General features: G+C 36.4%; 3 protein-coding genes across 5 annotated transcripts; 1 reads left to right on the forward strand and 2 right to left on the reverse strand.

The window, feature by feature from the left end:
- The first annotated feature begins 6,355 nt into the window (after window positions 1-6,355).
- LOC134740995 (dnaJ homolog subfamily A member 2-like) lies at window positions 6,356-8,039 on the forward strand. Its single transcript, XM_063673713.1, has 2 exons — window positions 6,356-6,513; window positions 6,632-8,039. The coding sequence occupies exons 1-2, from the start codon at window positions 6,445-6,447 to the stop codon at window positions 7,778-7,780; spliced, it is 1,218 nt and encodes a 405-aa protein (XP_063529783.1). The 5' UTR covers window positions 6,356-6,444; the 3' UTR covers window positions 7,781-8,039.
- Window positions 8,040-8,194: 155 nt separating this feature from the next.
- On the reverse strand, window positions 8,195-11,527 carry LOC134741006 (transcription termination factor, mitochondrial). Of its 2 annotated transcripts, XM_063673725.1 has the most exons (6): window positions 11,170-11,524; window positions 10,882-11,063; window positions 10,699-10,795; window positions 9,481-9,634; window positions 9,086-9,236; window positions 8,195-8,688 (listed from the first exon to the last, which is right to left on the reverse strand). In XM_063673725.1, the coding sequence occupies exons 1-6, from the start codon at window positions 11,384-11,386 to the stop codon at window positions 8,461-8,463; spliced, it is 1,029 nt and encodes a 342-aa protein (XP_063529795.1). In that variant the 5' UTR covers window positions 11,387-11,524; the 3' UTR covers window positions 8,195-8,460. The 2 variants fall into 2 exon arrangements, with proteins under 2 accessions (XP_063529795.1, XP_063529796.1); XM_063673726.1 differs by lacking the exon at window positions 10,882-11,063 and having other exon boundaries at window positions 11,170-11,527.
- A 4,186-nt stretch (window positions 11,528-15,713) lies between these two features.
- LOC134740562 (U2 small nuclear ribonucleoprotein auxiliary factor 35 kDa subunit-related protein 2) lies at window positions 15,714-21,259 on the reverse strand. Of its 2 annotated transcripts, none has more exons than XM_063673081.1 (8): window positions 21,030-21,259; window positions 20,817-20,944; window positions 20,355-20,575; window positions 18,687-18,950; window positions 18,196-18,372; window positions 16,966-17,131; window positions 16,479-16,593; window positions 15,714-15,935 (listed from the first exon to the last, which is right to left on the reverse strand). In XM_063673081.1, exons 2-8 carry the CDS (start codon window positions 20,908-20,910, stop codon window positions 15,734-15,736), a joined length of 1,239 nt encoding a protein of 412 aa, XP_063529151.1. In that variant the 5' UTR covers window positions 20,911-20,944; window positions 21,030-21,259; the 3' UTR covers window positions 15,714-15,733. The 2 variants fall into 2 exon arrangements, with proteins under 2 accessions (XP_063529151.1, XP_063529150.1); XM_063673080.1 differs by having other exon boundaries at window positions 20,817-20,890; window positions 21,030-21,258.
- Between the last annotated feature and the right edge of the window lie 718 nt (window positions 21,260-21,977).

Here is a 21,977-nt window from a genome sequence, read left to right on the forward strand (position 1 = left end):
TTCAGGGAACAAATCTGATTTGGCCGAGAAATTAGAACCTGCCAACCCTGCCACCTACATCAGCTGCTCTCTATAAACATGCACTTCGAGCAGCTTACCAAGAGGGCCATATATGGGGAAACGCTCTGAAACCAGAAGTTTCCATACCATGTACATCTTTTTGGGGATGGACTGAGGAAAAAGAGAGTTGGACTCCGGAATGGTCGGCAGTTACCGCGATTTGGTCTCAATTAAGCCTCTTGGACCATTGTGGCTGCAAATCTGGCTGCGAAACTATGCATTGTGGGTGTCGTCGCGTCAGCTGGCCATGCACAGCCCAGTGTAAATCATGCAAATGTGGCTGTACAAATCAAAAGTAAGTTAATGTAATTTTCAATCCAGGGTTATTTTGCATGCTGACCACTAATTATAGGTCTGGCACAAAATTTTAGGTTTAATGGTTATCAACTAGGCACAAAAATAATTCAACAGTAATCTACAGCAACCAGTTCATGTATGATCAGTGATTTTGTAGTATTGGAATGGTACGAGTACTTCAAAACGACTTTTCTTTTTCAGTTTTACATCTACCGGTGAACCATATAATTTGACATCACCTAATAATAATTAGTTGCCCTTTTATTTTTGTATTTAATACACTGACAATTATCTGATTCAATTCGGCTTATATGTATAAAAACTACTAAATTGACCTACTTTTATATTATACACATAGATTTAAGATTAGACCCTAAGTATGCATGTATTATTGCTATGCCCCCACGGGGTCCATGTGGAACTACCAAGAATTTGTAATACCTATAAAACCATGGTTGCAATAAATAAATATGAACCCGAAGAGGACATTTAAGTTTTTTGTTTACAAATGTAGTCACTTTAAATAAAAATAATTCCTAATTTTAGATTTGTTATATTTTTTTTGTAATTCACCACCAGGAAAAAACTTTATTCAGTTTTTATTGATAATTTTTTTATTTATTAAAATAAATTGGGTGATTTCTTTTCATATGACACATTTCATATTAAAATCAGTGCACTTACTGCGGTTGAAGATTTCTTTTAAAGGATTTATTTGTAAGAACGTGCATAATTGAACTTAAATATTTCGTGAAGAATGAAAGGTATCGGTGTCGGGTTTTTGTAATACTTTTATATACTCAGTACTATATATATATTTATTAAACTATTCATGTTCCATAATATTTTTTTTAAGAAATCAAGTAAAAACTATCAATCGAGTAAGAAAAATAAATAAAAAGATGCCGTTTTTTGCCAAAAGGGTTCAGTATATGTTTTATGATTATTTTTTATAAGTAATGTATATAATGAGCTTTTATTTGAGATATTAAACATCGAAATCAGTCAAATAGTTAAGCTTGTAGAATTTTTTGAAATATATTTTGAAGAAATTTACACTCACATTCAAACTTTTATATTTCGTGAAGTATGAGAGGTATCGGTGTCGGGTTTTTTTTATAATACTTGTTATTTATTCAGTAATATATACATGCATTAAGCTATTTATGTTCCATACATTTTTTTTGAGAAACCAAGTAAAAACTATCAATCGAGTAAAAAAAAAACTTAAGATGCCGTTTTTTGTCGAAAGTAATCAGTATATATTTTTTGAGTATTTTTTTAAAAGTAATTTATATAATGAGCTTTCATTTGAGATATTAAACATTTAAATCGGTTCATTGGTTTAGCTTGTAGAATTTTTTGAAATATTTTTTAAAGAAGTGGCGCCATCTCTGTTCCTAAGGGGTGAAACTTGCACTGCTGCGGGTCAAATCACTCAGTTTGGTCCCTACTAGCACTGTGCAAAGCGGCTTGCTTTTATCATGAAGTGCAGCATCCGGGCAAAAAATGGCCATAACAAGTATGACTATAAGGGACCAACCCCGAAATCGCGGCAACGGGAATGCACTTATTTTTTAGCCACTTTTTTTTTATAAGTACAGTTGTTTATGTTTACACTGTAATAATAAGTTGTAAATATGTGCAACACAAGACCACAGATTATTAAAGATCGGCTCAAGCTATAGGTTCAAGGTTCTAAGCTGAAAGTTATTCGCTCGAGACTCAAAAACAGCAGTCAAAGCAAACCATTTTTACTCTCGTGTTGCACATATTTGTGCAATATTTAGTTAATTATTCACGAGATGTTTTATTAACTAAGTAGAGCGACCCTGACTTTTTAAGAGCTTTAGGCTAAGTGTCTGCATAGCATTTGCGAAATAAGATAATTACCTACCTAGTGCATCATTATGAATTGTACCTGTCTGTCTGTATGTATTGTCAAATGCTTATGCGCTTCGTCAAGGCAACATTTGATAGTAACTAGGTTTACGATGCACTTTGTGTGGTTAGGGAGTTACATTTGTATAAAATGTTAAACGTAAGTTGTTTCTTCATACCGAGGATGCACGAATATTCTTTATAGTTTCTCAAATTCTAGTGGTTAGCGGTTTAAATAGTACATTGTGCAATATGGGAGCTAGGTAACGCAGGGTACTACGTAGGCGAACAACACGCGAACGCGAAGCGAAGCGATGCGGCGCGGGGTGAATCAGTCCTTTGATACCTATAGAGTGTCCTACGTGGGCGATCTCGTTGCGAACAATGCGAACACGAACGCCGTGGGCCGGCCGCGCCGCGACGCTTCGCTTCGCGTTCGCGAGTTGTTCGTAAGATGTTTATCCCTCGTGCCTCAAAACCCTCGCAACTATCAAGATTCCACTTTTCGATCCACTCGCTACGCCCGTGATTAAATTCTGGAATCTGTCGCTTGCTCGGGTATCAATCAATATTAGCACCAGGGGTTAAACAATTAACAACTTTACTTCCTTGTTAAACAAATAACTATTTAACAGTCATAAAACTATGAAATCGGATTATATCGCGTATATTGAATTTATAATACATCCCGATACGCGATATAATCCGATTTCATAGTTTTAATTCATAAGTAACTACCGCGGTAACCGAAGACAATATTAGTCATAAAGTTACGCAAATTTAACTTTATGAAATGTAGAAAATAGCTAGTTAAGTATTTGTTTTGCAAGGGGGCAAAGTTGTTGTTTACCTCTCGTGCTATTTTCATATAGGCGAATAACCACTTGTCCACTTACAAGTCTTACAACAGTGAATAAATTAAAAACTGTAATAGATGTCATATATTAAAGATTTTTTTTTAATTATTATTATTTTTATTTATATATAGTAGTGTGACTACTTAAAAAACACAAATCAAAATATTTAATAAAATAATTTGATTTGTTCCCAAACTTGTTCAGTGAATAAATTGTTTTAAATGGTAAATAGTCGATGTATACCTACTTTTTAAATATTTAGTGGCGTTGAAAATCTTCATTGGTGGAAGTGCACCTTACTAAATGTTATGGGAAAGGCACCGCTTTGTTGATAACGCGTTACCGTACGGTACGGAGCCGAGCGTCACGATAAGCTCGTCGCAACACGCTTTCTCGGCACCATGCCTTAAACCCGTCAAAATATTCACGCTACGGGGTCGGGCGGTAATGCTATGGACAGCAAAGCAAAGTTTGACTAACCGCTGTCAGATCCGTGACTGTAAAAAATTGCAATGGGCGTGGTTTGTAATGGTCGCCGAACGCGTGGGTATTATATAACCACGGTAACGCCTATAACAAGACCTTAAAGGGTAAACATTTCACAACTTTAACGAGAACGAGTCGTGAATCTTCAATTAGGTGCAAGATATTTTGTGATAAGCTTTTGGGATAAGTATATTGAACATTGGGCATAGATGCGAATAGCCGAATACTTAATTGCATTGTTCCTAATCTAACCGTTTATGGAACTACTTATCACCTTAACAGAACAGCTATCTTAAGTAAATCGAATCATGTCGTTTATAGAGTTAGGCCAAGTAAAGTCTGCAACGATTTTGATAGTACACGCAGTGCAAGTGTTATTTTAAACGTCAAACTTCTATGAAAATATGACGTATAAATAACACTTGCACTGCGTGTACTCTCAAAATCGTTGCAGACTTTTCTTGGTTTAACTCTAGGAGTTGACGTTTGTAAACCTAATTAATAGCCAACCTAAACCACCGCAGCTCTGGACCCACTCGAATACGTACAAGAAATTTCAATAAAGTCGGTGGAGCTGATTTCGAAACTTTGCGAAACTACGTAAAACGTGTGTGAATTAGGGGTTGGTCTGTGGAATAGGGGGTGCAGTACAGCACCAGTGCAGCACTAGCCCCTATCACGGTTCATGAGATACAGCCTGGTGACAGACACACAGCGGAGTCTTAGTAATAGGGTCCCGTTTTTACCCTTTGGGTACGGAACCCTAAAAAGCGCTTGAATCTGCCCGCACGTTAAATTAGATTTAAAGACCATGTGAATTTCACAATTTCAATTTTCACACGATCACGGTAGCGCTTTTTATCAAGCGTTGTTGGATTTTCAACTTTAAGCCTTGGTCTTTAAATTGAATTTAGCGTGCGGGCCATGAATCTAGTATAACTGGATCGGTCATGAGGGGGGGGGGGGGGGGGAATGACCGAACGGGATAGTCTTATGTATCTTTCAGTAGGAGTAGCAGAGAAAGCGCTGTTATTGTTTGTCCTTGTCACTGTCTCACTTTTTTTTTCCCCACCGTAAAAAATGGTTTATGGTGGGCTACAAATCTTCTCGACCAATCACATTGTCGCATTGCGTATGTTTTGTCCCTCACGGGCGCACGCGTATAGCTGATCTATGTAATGCTAGGTCTATGGTGCGGAGATTCAAGCGCTTTTTTAACGCGCGTTGAAAAAGCGCTCGTGAGAATGAGGCCTTATAATTGCGTTGCATTGCTGCTTCACTTTTGTTTAGGCGTCACAAACCCGGTTTCACCGAATTCGAAAAAACCCGGAAAAACCGGGTTTGCAGCCAATTTTAAAAACCGGGTGTAGGTTTGATAAAACCGGCTTTTTCGAGTTTTTCGAATTTCGAAGCAACCTTTTAGTTTTATTTAATCGTACCATTGGTTGGTACCTATAATAAATTATTACACATAAACTTTGTATGTGTAGCAATCGTACCATATAATATTTAGACGTACCTAAATATAATATTGTCTTCGGTTACCGCGATAGTTACTCATAAAATAAAACTATGAAAACGGATTATATCGCGTATATTGAATTTATAAATTTTATAATACATCCCGACGTTTCGAACCCTTTACAGCGTTCGTGGTCAACGGGTGACTGAGGAAAAATTACAATTTTTGCCCTTTGTAATTTTTTTTCCTCAGTCACCCGTTGACCACGAACGCTGTAAAGGGTTCGAAACGTCGGGATGTATTCTAAATTCAATATACGCGATATAATCCGTTTTCATAGTTTTATTTCGTACCTAAATAGTTACCTACATAGTATATATTTAATAATATATATAAAGGAATGTTTTGTTACATTTATTGGCTTAATTATAACTAAAGTTTGACTTAAGTTATAATATAAATATTATGTAGTTTAACATTTTAGTCATTAACGGCCATGTTTTATATGCGATGCATGCATCACGTTAATTGGTCTCTAATTTCTATTCTAGTATTTCTTGTTAAAAATGTTTATCTACACACATATCATAAACACTCTATGATGCCTTCAAAATCCGTAAATTTGCCATTTTTAATCAAAAGGGTACTTATTGTCGGTTGTCAATAAGGCGCTATATCCATTTAGGCATACAGCTTCAATTTGAAATCAACCTTATTGACAAGCGACAATAATAAATAAATAAATAAATAAATATTCTTTATTGCACCACAAAGAAACAAAAATTTTAAAACAGATTTACAATGTAAATAATGGTAGCAACAATGAACAATGTGGTACCTTTTGGTTAAAAATGTCACAAATAATGGCCAACATTAAGATAAACTGTTTTGTTAAGTACAGCAAATTTTTAATCTGTGAAACTGTTATTATTGCTAAATAATAACATCGATTTCGATAATATTATTTCATTCAAATTTCGAACATCTCTGAAAAACGAATAAATTAGATTTGACCTCTATTCTAATATCAGTCGAGATTACGTTTTATTCGAAATGAAATGTCAATTGCATACAATTTTGACAAATCTCGCTTGCTAGTTTTAGTAATTTAAAAAAAAAACTACGGATGCGTGACATGCGTGAAAAAAGTTTTCTTTGCCGACATTTGACGTGCAATTTATCTTTTAATTAGTTTGTAAGTGGAATCGACGTGCATTTGATTTATACCAACATAACAGTTAGTCAAATGATTTCGTTTTGTAGCTAGTCCAAAGCTACAGCTAGTGTAGCTATGGCATAGACAAGATCCTTACGTTATCTGTGTTCGGTACAACAAATCGAAAAAGTACTATAAATTAGTCTATAGGCTTGCACCCTTCCTTCTTACAAAATCTGTAAAAAATGGCTGATAATAAGTTATACGATATATTGGGTGTTTCTAGGAATGCTAGTGATGCAGAAATAAAAAGGGTAAGAATGATAAGCATACTTTTATTTCTCTAACTACGTTAAATAATCTCCTTCCTGGAGCCTAACCGTAGCACGTTATACCCATTGTTCATTTTGTCATACTTACTTCATTTTGCAGAGCTACCACAAGTTGGCGAAGGAATTCCATCCCGACAAAAATCCTGCTGCAGGTGATAAATTCAAAGAAATTAGCTTTGCCTACGAAGCGTTATCGGACCCCAAGAAAAGACAAACGTACGATAAGTATGGGCTTAAAGGTTTGCAAGAAGGTGGACAAGGTGGCGGTTTTCCCCCCGACGATATCCTGGGCCACTTTTTTGGAGACATCTTCGGCATGGGTGGAGGCAGCAGAGGCCGTCAGCGCGCTCGCGGCGAGGATACCATACATCCGTTGAAAGTGACTCTAGAAGACATGTACAATGGCAAAACAACCAAGTTACAACTAAGTAAAAATGTGATTTGTGGCCCGTGTAAAGGCATAGGTGGGAAGCCAGGAGCTGTTGTGTCTTGCAAGGACTGCCATGGACAGGGTATCAAAATTTCTTATCAACAGATAGGGCCCAACATGACTCGCCAATTTCAAACCCGTTGCCCGACATGCCAAGGACAAGGTGAAACAATTAATGAGAAAGATAAGTGCCCTAAGTGCAAAGGTAAGAAAGTCTTAAACGAGACCAAGATACTGGAAGTTCATGTAGATAAAGGCATGCGGGAAAATCAGAAAATATACTTCAGGGGTGAAGGAGATCAGCAGCCTGACACACAACCTGGAGATGTGGTAATCATACTGCAGCAGAAAACTCATGATGTGTTTCAAAGGACAGGTGATGATCTTTTGATGAAACGTGAAATCACACTAACTGAGGCTTTGTGTGGTTTTGAGTTTGTTGTCAAGCACTTAGATGGCCGTGACCTGCTCATAAGACACTTTACTGGAGAAGTAGTTAAGCCTGGAGATCTCAAGGGAATCCAAGGTGAAGGGATGCCTCTGTTCAAAAATCCATTTGAGAAGGGGAATTTATATGTGAAGTTTGATGTTGTTTTCCCTGATAATAACTTTGCTTCGGAAGAGCAGTTAAAACAGATTGAAAGTATATTACCACCTCGACCCGCATTTGTAATGCCCACTGGTGAGGATGTGGAGGAAGTGAACTTGATGGAGTACACAGCCAATGATCGCAACCGTGGGGGCCGTGAGGAGGCATATGCCAGTGACGATGAGGAGCACATGCATGCAGGTCCAGGAGTGCAATGTGCCCATCAGTAGTTCAATTATCCTTATGGATTTCTACACTGACCTCATGGTTTTTTTATAGGTAGTTTAATATTTCTAAACATTCTTTGCATTAGTTCCGAATGCTAGATATTTTTACATTAATGAATGCAATAATTTGTAATGTGACTAGTTGCAATTGTAAATTTTATAGTGAGTCACAATTAAATCATATACTGTTTATCACAAAGTCACATGAAATGCAATAATAAAGTAGCCTTAAATTTGTGTTAATAAAACAGGTGTTTTTTTAAATATTCATTTTATCAATAACCATACCCATTTTTATAGTTTTTGACCTGTATTTTAAATGTATTGGTTAAAATATCTATATCTATACATTTTTCCTTTAAGATATTCATTCCAGGGACATTATTTTGTATGGCTGAGGTAAATAATCATCATAAATTCTAAACAACATGTTTTATTTCTAAATTCCTATTGATCTTCCAGTACAGAAAATAGTAATTAGTCATGAATATTCAGTTCTATTGTATCTACAGCTATTGTACGATAAAAAAAATAACAGGGATGTTTAATTCCAGTTAAGGCTTCATTTTAACTGAGGTGAAGGTGAAGCTGCTGTCATCTAGTCTGCAAGCTGCAAGCTTTCAGGCTTTTCAATATACATCATGATAAATGATAACAATAACAGTGCCATTACTAGTTCTTACTTATAACTTATTCTCCATATGTAAGGCTTCAATTGATTCATAGTATTTTTTAAAATCTTTTCTACTTTTACAAAGAACATTAAGATTGATTTCAGTGAGTCCTAATTTACGCAACTTTTCCAACCTTTGCTTGACTGTATCAGGTGAAGCTGCTAAAACCCTAGGCTTATTAGCAATATCTTCCGGTTGAAAGCCCTCACTGATCAAGAAATCCAAAAAATGTTTTACCTAAAAACAAAAATAACACATTAGGGAAATACGGAAAGATTAAATCATTGTAAGTCACCAGTGGTAACACTTTGTATCATAAATTAGTTAAAACAATAAATACATTTAATAAATTTACAGTAAACCCTTCTATTTTAATAAAATACAAATGTTACAATTACTATCAGAAATAATAAAAACAGAACAACAAATCAAATTATTTTATTGAATAATTTTTTGATTCGTGTTTTTTTTAAGAATAAGTAAGCTGAAGATACCAGTTTGATTCCGGCCTTAGCCACCGAAGGGCTAGGTCACTTTTTCTTTAGTATATATATATGACATCTATACCATTTTAAAATATAAACACAGTTTCACTTGGCCCCAAGCCAAGCAAAGTTAAAACAAAACTACTTACCTTTGTAACTCTGATTGTCTTAAGAGCTGGTATTCTTGTGCAAATCTCTGCAACAGCCTCAGGGGTGGTATTCAATCGGTCAGCCAAATAAATTTGTGTTGATTTATTTCTTCCAAGGATATTTTTTGTATCTTGTGATATCTTTATGTATCTGAAAGGAATTTATAAAAATACATTTGTAAATTATCTTTGATACTCATTCTAAAATTAAATGCACATAGAATTCCATGAAAAATAATAGATGAACAATAAATGGTGTAATCACATTTGTCCCCGCTCCACATGCCGCTATCACCCGCTATACATGAGGCGGGGACAGATGGGAATGATTCATATGAATGCACCTATTCCCATATGTGCCCGGTGGGGACATGGGAATACACCCAATAAATTACCTATTCATAATATCCTGTTTACAACGAACCATCCAAGGGTAGAGTGTCTCAATCCCCATATCTTTTACTCTCTGTAGTCTTTCATGAATCGTCTCATGCTTATATTTAAGCACCCATAAATCTCTTAAAATTCGATCAGTAGACACACCCATTTCTAAAAAGTAAAGAATAATAAAATAAATATTATAGGGACATGTTAGTTAGTTAGTTTTGCTGGGCATTTTCCGCAACTCGACATCCAAAGTGCCTATTTTGCGTGAAACGAGGTAGCGCTACTCTAACCGCCCCAGCTCCTCCACGAAGCCTAGCAAGGTCTTCAGGTTGCTAGTTGCCTCCTCTAGTGTGCATGGATTCCCTAGGTATTTGCTTCTATATACTTCTACCTGTTTACAGTCTAGGAGAATATGTTTTGTTGTTTCTTCTTCTGCCATGCACGCTCTGCACATGGGGCTGTCCGTTTTACCCATAATATGTAGGTGTTTGTTTAGTGTGTTATGTCCTGTTATTAATCCTACTATTTTATGTAGTTGGCTTCTTAGTGTTTTCAGTAATATTTTGGTAAGTTTGTGGTTCAGTTCCGGTAGAATTTCTTTGGTTTGCCTGCATGTCTTCATTTCATTCCAGTACTTGTTGCGCAGTTGTCTGTGATGTTGTTCTAGCTGGTTGTGTATGTAGGATATTGGTAGGGGCATGATTGGCTCGGGTCCATATGCCAGTGTTTCTGAACCTTTCCTGGCCAGTTCATCCCCTGCATCGTTTCCTCTTGATCCACTATGCCCCTTTATCCATTGTACTGTTACTTTGTTGCCTTCTTTGCTCACTTCAGTGAGGCTTCGATGACATTCAAGTATAAGCTCTGAAGTAAGTTTGTCGCTGCATAGCGCTTGTAGTACCGATTGACTGTCTGACAGTATTAGTATTATAGGGACATTCTTACACAAATTAACACGGTAAGCTTAAGAAGGCTTGTGTTGTGGGTACTCAGACAATACTTATACAAATACTTAAATACATAGAAAACATCCATGACTCGGGAATAAATATCTGTGCCATCACGCAAATAAATGCCCTCACCGGGATTCAAACCCAGGACCATCAGCTTCACAGGCAGGGTCGCTAGGTCACTACCCCTACCCACTAGGCCAGTCGTCATTACATGAATATACTTAAAATTTAATCATTTAAAGAAATCTCCTTAACATAAGTCTGAAGACTTACCTAGTAGAGTTTCCAAAGAGTTCCTCAGCCACTCAAATGACAAGCTGTACACAAAAGTTCTTTTTGCTAGGCGTTCACTGAGTTCTGATGGCGAGCACTGAAAATTAAAGTATATGTATTGAGTGTACTTTAAAAGTTTACTGTGTAGACTGTAGAGCATAAAATGTGTTTAATAAACCATACCTTAATTTTATTGGCTATATAATATAGTCTGTTGTTACAGAAACCATTCTTACTATCATTTTTAGTAGTTTGACAGATATGTAGTAAAGTCTTGACTGGTAATTTATAATAAGGTCTGGCATGCTCGTCTGATAAGAAATTCATTTGTGATATTAATTTTTCTTTTGAATATTCAAAATTATCTGCGAAGAAATAGTCAGTCATATTATTATCAGAAAATTATACACCTACTTAGAATATCACATAGCCGGTAAATTATAAATAGAATGAAAAGTTTTCTTTGATTACCATTGTTTTCATTTTTCGTCTTTACTTCTGCTTTGGGCGTAGTATTGTAAAATTGAAGCTTATTGAAATTGTTTATCAAGTTGTTGTATAATTTGTTCTCACTTTTTGCTCTTGGTAACCAGGATATTTTGTGGGATCTACCACAAGTTAATATATTAATTTGTCTGAATAATACAAATGAAGAAAAAGATTTTCGCATTTTTAATAAATTATGCATGCAATGCACATCAACGATTAAAAACGTGAACGTGTCATTATTTCTTTTCTAAATTACCACATGAAGCATGAACAATGAACATATGATTTTGACCAATATATAAGTTATTAGTTACTCTATGATTTTGACGTTTCTTCATTTGGTGCGTTTGTTTGGTTTAGAAGATATAACCAAACGGAGACGCCCTGTCTGTAATTTTTTGTACAAAAAAGTCTTCCATAAGTCTTCCGATTTTTGTGGGAGAGGGGTCACGTCAAATGTATACGTAAAGGGCCCTCCACACTCGTGCGCGAATCGCGGCGCGACGCCGCAAACGCGAGTGTGGAGTCTAGTTCGCTAATCAGCGAAATCGACTCCGTATTCCGTGCTAAGCCCAAGAATCTTATATACAAACTGGATGTTGCGTGCCGAACTATGAGTTGAAGCCAGGTTCATTCACCTTTGCTCCTATGATCTATCTCTTTTCGACACTGTGATGTATTGCTAGGTTATTTATAAAAAAAAACGTTATTTTTTATAGAAATACGAATTATTAGTATATCAACTAATTAATTTACTTTAAGCTAATTTCCACAGAAATTTATATTTTTCTTATAAAACTTTCTGCAATCAAATTTACTTAGTTTTCTTTGTATTATACAAAAAAAAGAACCCAATCAAAATCCTCATTTCACCGGTATGCACCTCCTGCGTACTATGGCAACACTAATTATGGATGGTATAGAAAGGATCGCAATCTCTTATGGCAGAATTGTTGTAAAAGTGACCGCGTTAAGCTTTAAATAATAGTTCCTAATCTCTCCGGTGGCGCTAGTTAGGCTCTGGGACATGAGTATAACATGAACCATATAAGGCAACAAATAACCCGACCAAATTACGTAGGTTGTTTTTGGTAGTATTTCGATGTATGGTGGCGCCGCCTAATTACTGTTTTTTGATGGACACTTTTCATACATAGAGATTTGGCTCCTTTATACAGTCTCCATGGCCGATATGTCAGATCACGTCAGAATACTCAGAATTGTCATTCACCAATTTAGAGGATTTTTTTCGTGAAATAATAGTTTATCGTATGTTTTTTCGTCGATTTACTTGGGTTATGCGCGATGTATTGCATAGTAAAGCATTGTAGGAGTCATTGGAGGCCGAAATCCGACACCCTGAAGAGAGAGAAAAAAGAGAGAAGAGATGCAAGATCGGCGTGACGTAATTCAAGGTCATTTTTTCTGGCTTCAAAGGAATGTTCGGCACGCAATATCCAGTTTGTATATAAGATTCTTGTTCGGCACACAATATCCAGTTTGTATATAAGATTCTTGGCTAAAACCGTGTTTTTAATTGAAAAGGGCCCTCCACACTCATGCGCGAATTGCATGAATGTGGAGGGACCCTAAAGAAAATGGCGGACAGCAGCGGACTACCATGTAGGAATGTGCCTCCATTCACACTCCTACATAGTAGCCGCTGCAGTCCGCCATTTTCTTTACAATGAAAAACACTTTAGACCAAGAAAAGTCTGCAACGATTTTGATAGCACACGCAGTGCAAGTGATATTTTAAACGTCAATCTTCTATGAAATTATGACATATAAATGATATAAATAACACTTTCACTGCGTATGCTATCAAAATCGTTGCAGACTTTTCTTGGTTTAACTCTATTACCCAGGGAAAATCGATTTTCATTCCTATTAATGATTATCACCTAGATCGCCTTAGTGCGGTCAAAATATCTCTTTCTCGCTCTAAATTATAGCTGCATCCTTAACGCACGTACGGCGACCACCTTACACACTATCGATATGTGCGCAGCACCGCACCAAAGTCGCGGTGCGGTAGTCTGTTATGGCTTTTATAAAGGCCCTCCACACGAAGCCGCGAACGCGAGTAGTCGATTCGCAGATCTGCGACGCCGCTCCACACTCGCGTTCCAGCACGAGTGTGGAGCGACCTTCATCACAGTATTTACATCTAGAGTGTGGCTAATCAAAGTTGAACCTGAGAAAACGCGGCATTTTCAAAAAATCTGTAGCAGGCGGCTCTTTGATTACAAGGATCGCATAACTTTATACTTTTTTATAATTTTCATATTCTAGAAATCATAAAAATTATCCAATACTTGCCAAATCCATTGCTTGCTTGCAATCAAAGAGCCGCCTGCTACAGATTATTTGAAATTGCCGCGTTTTTTCAGGTTCAACTTGCATTAGCCAGACTCTAGCCTTCGCCTTTAATGATCCGAGCGCTTTTTCAACGCGCGTTAAAAAAGCGCTTGAATTTGCCCGCACGCTAAATTCGATTTAAAGGCCAAGGCTTAAAGTTGAAAATCCAATAACGCTTGATAAAAAGCGCTACCGCCCTCGTGTGAATAAATACGTTTCCGTTTGTGTCATTCAAACGCTTTTTTAACGCTCGTTGAAAAAGCGCTTGAATCTGCCCGCACGCCAAATTCGATTTAAAGACCAAGGCTTAAAGTTGAAAATCCAACGCTTGATAAAAAGCGCTACCGTCATCGTGTGAATAAATACACATTTTTCCATTTGTGTCATTCAAACGCTTTTTCAACGCGCGTTCAAAAATGACACAAATGGAAATGTCGCAGGCATTTTGTAAGAATCCGCCGTTTACAAACGGCGCCGTCTGCAAACAAACGCGAAGCGGTTTAAAAAGAAAAAGAAAAGTCGGCATTATGTAAAATACCTTATGGCATTAACGGCGCCGTTTGCAATTTGTCGCGGCGTTTTGGTCTAATTAGTTCTTCAATTTACCACGCGTGGCGCTGCACAACATAGGCCACCAAACGAAGCCCAAAAATTGCCATTCAAGTTATAGATAAAGGTGCCTGAAACAACATACTAAAAGTACTGATGGATGGGGGTGAAGCTAACGGGTAGGGGGGGGGGGTTAAAGTTCCCTTTTTAGTTTTTCGTAAAAAAAGGACCTTTGTAGAGCTGGAGTGGCTGGTTTGAATACTTTGAATAGAATGTGTGACGGTTCTATACAGTGTGGAAAAAATTAATGGGCCCTGGAGGCCTTAAAACCTTAAGATAGCTCATTTGACTCAAAGGAAACATTCTTTTAATTTTTTAAACAAACGAAACTGCATTCACAATTTTGTTTCAATTCCCTTGTATCGCCCGAGAATTTAACAGACTAAAAATAAATAATAAAACTATGCTATTTTATTCCACTAGTCGATACAGTTAATTTTAAATAAAATAAAATAATTATTTATTTCAGAAATTCAATTTCCATAATATATTAGTTACTTATTCTATTAACTCTTAACCTATGTTAGTGACAATATCTATGTATGTAATCTATGTATACTTTAACTATTATAAACATGTAGGCTACTCCAGTATTTCCAGAAAGCGCCATCTATCCTGTCTGCGACTGTGGCTAGGATGCTGTTAGTGCTGCCGCGCACGCGCCGCACCAGCGACGTCACCCGCTTGCGCATGATGGCGTGGAAGTCGTCGGTGCGCGCCTCCGCGAACATACCACTAGCGCTGCAGTAGCGCGGCAGCCCCAACAGCATCCTAAAAGCATTATTATATTGGACGCGTAGGGCGCTGTAAGTTTTTTGAGTAAAGTTGATCCATAGGCTGCAAATGACTGATAGTACGCCTTAAACAGGGTGATTTTAACGTTGCTAGTACATCTTGCGAACCTACGAATCAACATATTACTTCTCACTGCCAGCGCCCTACGCTCCCTTTCCACATCTACGTCATCTTTTAGCGATGAGGTTACCCAGTGTCCCAAGTACTTAAATTAAAATTTCTCCAAAAAACCTTAGGTCTTACATTAGGAAACATTCTTTTAATTTTTGTCTGTCGTACAAAATATCCATAAAATCAAATATTTAGTATGTTTTTTTATTTTTAGTCGGTTGGATTCCCGGACAAGGGAAGCAATTTAAAAAAAATCTGAATGCAGTTTTGTTTCTTTAAAAAAATAAAAGAATCACTTAAGAATGTTCCTTTTAAGTCAAATGAGCTAACTAAGGTTTAAGGTACTTTCCCTCTATATAGAGCCCATTAATTCTTTCCACACGGTATATTACTTACTTTACTCTTTGAGAGTGTCAAGGAATTAATATTGTCAGCAGATGTATAGCTTAGTATTTTGTTATACATCGTGTTCTCATGTTGTGTACCTACTAATTCTTCGCAGGTTATGGGCCCAGCATGCTTCCACTGCGGAAAACTGATCGTCAACATGGTACTTTACTAGTGAGTGTAAAATATTTCATGTAATGCTTACATACATTGCGTATTATTTGCGATTAAAATTATTGATAAAAATACAGAAAAATGAGCATATAGGTACATATTTTATTAATTATTTCCTTGCTTCGGAATCTGGACTCCGCCGCCGTGAACGCGACCTGCGTCTGTACCGTTTAGAGTCTCGTCTCCGCTCGTCTCGCCTAGATTCTCGGCGGTTTCTTTCTCGGGACCGGGAACGAGAACGTCGCCTCCTGGGTATTTCGACTTCTGGCGATTCAGACCAACGCCATGATCTTGGAGGTGTTCGGCGTTTTCTAGAAAAAATGTTTGCATTGAAACCACGTTGTAAAATTAGCGAACCATTTGAGAGCGACAACGCCGTCAAACATTCAGTTTTATTACTGTACTAGCTTATAGTAACAGCAGCTAAAGTATAGCGCCTGGAAAAAAATTCATAGCAATTATTCAATTTGAGCATATTATGCACACAAATTAGCAGGCACTTCATTAATTATCTCAATTCTACCCCGCTTTTTACTTTCTTAAGGGATGATTTTGGGGATAAAAACTATCCTATGTCCTTCTCAGGGACTCAACCTATCTCTATGCTAAATTTCATCTAAATCGATTCAGCGGTTTAAGCGTGATGAGGGAACACACAGACAGACAGACAGACTTTCGCATTTATAATATTAAGTATGGATTTATCTATTCTACTTATGTATATTTTTGAGGTAAATGACATTTAAGAAAACAATTTTTTTTAAAACAACGAAGCACGATACGAATATTTTAATCACATAGAGAAACGTATTAGAAATAATATGGCGGTATTTGATGAAAAAAAAAATGATAACCTTTCAGATTCTTGATCATAGCCCAAGTTAAGTGGGAATAAATTATTAGGATTACTGAAGACGTGGAGAAAATTACATGAACGGCCCTTAGGACATCGTTTTGTTGATTGAAGACCTGAAAAATAAAATAAAAAAGTCTGTATTAATTAAGGGCTTGTCAGTGTCACCTACAAAACAATGTAAAACATTTGACCGCAACAAAATGAGTTTTTAGCTACGTATATCGCTACATAAATACTTTGGTATTCTACTAATTTTTTAGGGTTCCGTACCCAAACGGTAAAAACGGGACCCTAATACTAAGACTCCGCTGTCCGTCTGTCCGTATGTCTGTCTGTCACCAGGCTGTATCTCATCAACCGTGATAGCTAGACAGTTGAAATTTTCACAGATGATGTATTTCTGTTGCCGCTTTAACAACAAATACTAAAAAGTACGGAACCCTCGGTGCGCGAGTCCGACTCGCACTTGGCCGGTTATTTCTTACCACAAATCGCAGTTTTCCACGAGTTTATGCGACAAAATTGTAGCGAAAGTTGCTTTCCGGCAAACCAACGCGTGTGCAACGCGCGGTACGCAGAGACAGCGCATCGCAACTTCGCAAACTCTATGTAGGTATTTCCACGGAGATGTTTTTCATAGTTATTGCATACCTGAAAAGTTCCGAAAGTTACTTAGACTCTTTGTTTTCCTTTTTGACAAAATTGATTGGTACTGTATATTTACAAACCTCTGTTTCTTACGCCAAAGCTGTGATTAAAGTATTGTTGAAACGGAATATAGCCCCTCTGAATTGACTTAATGAGTAATTTAAAAATAATTATTAAATTATGATTACTAGTTGACTTCCTTGAGCTATTTGTTTAATCTGTCTTTAAACTGGCTTTCACGTGTTGTGTTCTCTTCTTCTTCCTTGTCGTAACCTCATGGCTGAGGGACGTGACGAGTGTAGACACTCTTTACCAATGCTCTCCAGGCCGCTCTGTCTTGGGCCCAGTGCATGCTAGCCTGCAGTGTGGCGTTTGTCACTGATGTTATGTTACCCATACCCATATAGTCTAGAAATAGTCGTGCCTCGAATTTGACACCTAAATTAGATATCGCTTTAAGAATTCGGGAGGAGGTTAATCACCTCAGTGCTTGATTTTATGTCTCTTTCTGGGTTGAATGGTTTAAGCTTCATAACTGGCTGGCATGTGCTACATAATATATTAAGCTGTATAGCACCATCTAGTTCAGCGGTTCTCAAACTTTTTTGGTAACGAAACCTTTTTGGATAACGAAATATTTGACGGAGCCCCAAATTAAAATTTTTGGTTCGTCGCTGTAGACCAGATATACCTATAGAAGAGCTGTTTTTTTTCTTGTTATTACAATTATTCTCGCGGAGCCCCAACAGAGGCTTTGCGGAGCCCTAGGGGTCCGCGGAGCACACTTTGAGAATAGTTGATCTAGTTTATTAGCTGTCAAAATCTAGGGCACGATTTTTCTTAGACTTTACACATCTTCTACAATTAATAACTCTTTGCCGTACTAACTTCAGCATTACGTAAATTTTTAATTGATATAAATACTATACATGGTAAGTTTAGGTTGGTAATATTAGACATGAGTGAGAAACACCTACCATATCGACACAAACAGCCATAATAATTTCTGCTGATTGCGCTTTATAAAGGATACATCATGTTGCATCTGCAACTTAAATTATACTTACTTTGAACTGTAATATTTGCCCATGTTTTTCAAACTCAGGTAAAACATCATAGAAGAATTCTTTGAAGTCTTTATAAGTCTCACTGTATTCATGTTCTAGTAAGTCATCTGCATCATAATCATTGTCTAATGCATTGTTAATGCCAATGTGAGTAAAAAAGTTTGCAGCTAGAATTATCTGTAACAAAATAAAGAATCAACTTAATAACTTTCCAAACTCCTTTTGACACACTTAAATCATTCACATTTTTATTGATTAACCACTTTTGCGCTTATAGAGTCAATTGTGCTTTTTACCTAAACCTAAACGAGCAGACAAATCGCCTGATGGTAAGCGATTACCGTCGCCCATGCACACCCGCAACACCAGAGGAGTTGTGTGTTTATGATGGGAGTATGTCTTTTCTTGAAGGCATAAAGGTTGTATCGGTCCGGAAATACCACAGGTGACAGTTCATTCCAGAGTATGTGCAAGCATGCACTAAGACTTACCCTACTTATGCCCGGAAACTGGTGATTTCTTGAGCACTGATTACCAAACCTGCAACACCCAGTCTTAACAAAGAAAGGACAAGGCTCATGATTTGGTTTGGTTTCACTAGACACAAGTAATTCTGTAGGTGGTACTTCTGAATCTCCAGTGAGAAATTGCTCAAGCTTTTCCATGAAAGCCTGCTGTTTTCGCATATTGTCCTCTTCAATTTCCTTAAGCCTCTTTTCTTCTTCATCCTTTCTTTTCTGTTCCAGTTCTCTTTCCTAAAATGTTCCATAATAATGTTTTTTTTGGAAAGTGACAAACATTAATCACATGTGGGTGAATCAACTTTTAAAACAGTGAACACTCAATTTCACACGGGCATTATTAGATACATAAGTATTAAATTAACACATTAAAATTAACAACTTGATCAGATAAAATTTACATTTGTACGGTAACGCAGCAGAAAAATACAGAAATGGTGTTCCTGATTTTTGTATGGGAGAAAACTTTCTTCCGCTGCATTACCGTACAAAATGTAACTTTTATCTGATCAAGTTGTGAATTTTAATGTGTTAAATTAATACTTATGGATCTAATAATGCCCGTGTATACAAAAAAGTGAAAAAACCAACATGGTTTTTGAAAAATCGATTTTTCTTTGCTAGGGAGTCTAGGGAAGGGACACGAAATTAAGTGTTCTAAAAGTTAATTCACCCATGTATGAGAGGTTTTTTTTTTTTAATTTAATGAGAAACAAACAGTCTTAAAATAAACATGAGCAACTTAGCTAATAGCTACAAATTGATTTCTTATAGACCTATAGTTTCCTAATTCACATATTGAGGTACAATTAAAAAGTAATGATAAAATAGTGTAAACTTGTACTAGTAGTTGTACATAATCATAACAATAGTTTATAAATATATAAAAAAGACAAAAGACTCAAATTACTGAAATTACAAGTATTTACTATAGGGTTGCTTGCAACATTTCACCCTTATTTTAATAAGGAATACAGATAAGCCAACTTAAATGCAGCAAAACTCATAGATGTGTGTAAAACAAAGTATTATTGATTTCCACTACCTAAAGGTTGTTTGAAAGAGATCGCTTTTTAGCGATAAGACTGCCTGTTGTTTACCTCTACTTGTGTTGTTGTTTTCTTTCTGTATTGTTATCTTTTATTGAGATGTGCAATAAAGAGTATTTGTATATTAAATATATTAAAAACAGGTCACTCACATATTAATAATAAATTTAATATGTCCGTGTCTCACGGAAGTTTTGTTATTAAAGAGTATTTGTATTGTATTTAATTGTATTGTTACATATCGTGATAATAGGAGTAAAGTCAGTGTATGCTTTGAAATTATCATAGCACTCTTTTTCAGCCCACCCCTATAGCTTGGAAATACACAGTTAAAATAAAAATTAAAAATTCAGGGACACAAACTAAGCAAAGTATGGGTCCTATAGTTATTAAAAAAAAAATATATTAATTAGCTATGTAAAAACTAATTAAGTAATTACATCCTAAGTTAATCCTAAATCTAAGAATTTGCAGTAATGTGTGGAATTCTAGATCTACTCTCGTCAATGTGACACAATACACAACAAACAATAAAATCTTTATGTACAGAAAAGGTTATTTTAAATTTTTTATGTGATGAATCCATTACCATTTTTAACTTAGCCTCCTGTTCAAGCCGTATCTGGTTTAGTTTTTCCTTCCTAAGCTGCAATTCTTCCCATTGCCTTATGGCTACCTTTTCTGCTTGGATCCATTTTCCATTTTCAACTCTATTTACAGCTTCAATTTGCTCTCTTTCAAAGAGATCTAAATCTTCTTGTTGTTTTAACCATATGTGGTAGCCACTGTGTGATGGACTCAATATGTTATCTGAAAATAGAAAAATATGAATTGGAATTACATTTAGGTCCAGGTCCAGGTACAATAGTCAAGAGCACTATGCACCCCAACAAAGAAATCTTATACAGGGATGATTATTATTCTGGTAAAAATAGCAATTATTTCTCTAATTTCAAAGATTTGTGGGTCTTTGTTTAGTTGTCAAGGCTTTATGGCTAATGTGATGATCATGATAATTGTCAGTGAACTTTTAAAAAAAAACATTCCTTACCTCGCAACTTGGCTTTATTCTGTCTAATAAGTCTTCTTCTTTCACGTTTTGCAATCTTTCTCCATTCTTTGTGGCTGTAAGTCCCCAAAATCATACATTTCACATGGTATTTCTTCTCTTAGGAGCTTCTAAGTAATGAAACCACAAGTAGCTTATGAGGCAACACTTTACTTTATAAACGTTAATAATATTAGAATTCAAAAAGAGCCTTACCGTCCCATTATAAAGGAATAACACATCTGGTAATCTCCTCCGTCCGACCTCCGACTAAGTAGTAACCATGAATAATAATGATTACGTATAAATATTTAAGCCACGGTTGAAAATGCACTTAGCATTATTTTTCATAAGTTTAACCATAAAACCGAACCGTTGTATCGTTATAATTAAAATAAACCAAATAACCAACAACGGCAAAAATTGTTTTTACAAGCATGTGTCACCGGTCACTGACATAGACATAGTATATACTATGGATGGTATAGAAAGGATGCCAATCTCTAATGGCAGAATTGTTGCAAAAGTGACCGCTTTCAGCTTTAAATAATAGTTCCTAATTTCTCCGGTGACGCTAGTTAGGCTCTGGGACATGAGTATAACATGAACCATATAAGGCAACAAATTACGTAGGTTGTAGGCAAATTATTTCGGTGTATGGTGGCGCCGCCTGATTACCATTTTTTTGATGGACACTTTTCATACATTTTTCATACAGAGATTTGGCTCCTTTATATAGTCTCCATGGTATATACAACGTCACTGACCAACACAACAGGCAATCAGACTGACAGAAGACGTGCGTGTTTTTCTTTTTCCATATATTTTCAGAAGGTATATAATGGCATGAAAGCACATTTAGGACTTTTTAAAATATAATAATTATAGTTGGTCAAATCAAATTGGCAGTACATAAAAACAAAAAAAAACTATTTTCTATTGGGTGCTAGTCATAGACCTAGCATTACATAGACCAGCTATACGCGTGCGCCCGTGAGGGACAAACATACGCAATGCGACAATATAATTAGTCGAGAAGATTTGTAGCCCACCATAAACCATGGTATAATAAAATCAAGGTACTCTCTTCCGAGACTCGCGAACCACGTGACTGACACAAGCCTACGTCATCGTGCTGTTAAAAGGTTCACGATGACGTAGGCT

The sequence above is a fragment of the Cydia strobilella genome, chromosome 4 (assembly GCF_947568885.1).
Source record: "Cydia strobilella chromosome 4, ilCydStro3.1, whole genome shotgun sequence".
NCBI classification, from domain to species: Eukaryota; Metazoa; Arthropoda; class Insecta; order Lepidoptera; family Tortricidae; genus Cydia; species Cydia strobilella.

What these genes read in the sequence shown, in the direction of transcription:
- LOC134740995 (XM_063673713.1), top strand. Translation starts at nt 6,445, where the DNA reads ATGGCTGATAATAAGTTATACGATATATTGGGTGTTTCTAGGAATGCT. An exon ending in GTGATGCAGAAATAAAAAGG is followed by an intron (nt 6,514 to 6,631) that starts GTAAGAATGATA and finishes TTCATTTTGCAG; the next exon opens with AGCTACCACAAGTTGGCGAA.
- LOC134741006 (XM_063673725.1), bottom strand. Translation starts at nt 11,386, where the DNA reads ATGCATAATTTATTAAAAATGCGAAAATCTTTTTCTTCATTTGTATTA. An exon ending in ATATAGCCAATAAAATTAAG is followed by an intron (nt 10,796 to 10,881) that starts GTATGGTTTATT and finishes TTTAATTTTCAG; the next exon opens with TGCTCGCCATCAGAACTCAG. An exon ending in AAACAGGATATTATGAATAG is followed by an intron (nt 9,237 to 9,480) that starts GTAATTTATTGG and finishes AATTCCTTTCAG; the next exon opens with ATACATAAAGATATCACAAG.
- LOC134740562 (XM_063673080.1), bottom strand. Translation starts at nt 21,055, where the DNA reads ATGTGTTATTCCTTTATAATGGGACG. An exon ending in AGGAGGCTAAGTTAAAAATG is followed by an intron (nt 18,951 to 20,354) that starts GTAATGGATTCA and finishes GGAACATTTTAG; the next exon opens with GAAAGAGAACTGGAACAGAA. An exon ending in GGCAAATATTACAGTTCAAA is followed by an intron (nt 17,132 to 18,195) that starts GTAAGTATAATT and finishes GGAACTTTTCAG; the next exon opens with GTATGCAATAACTATGAAAA.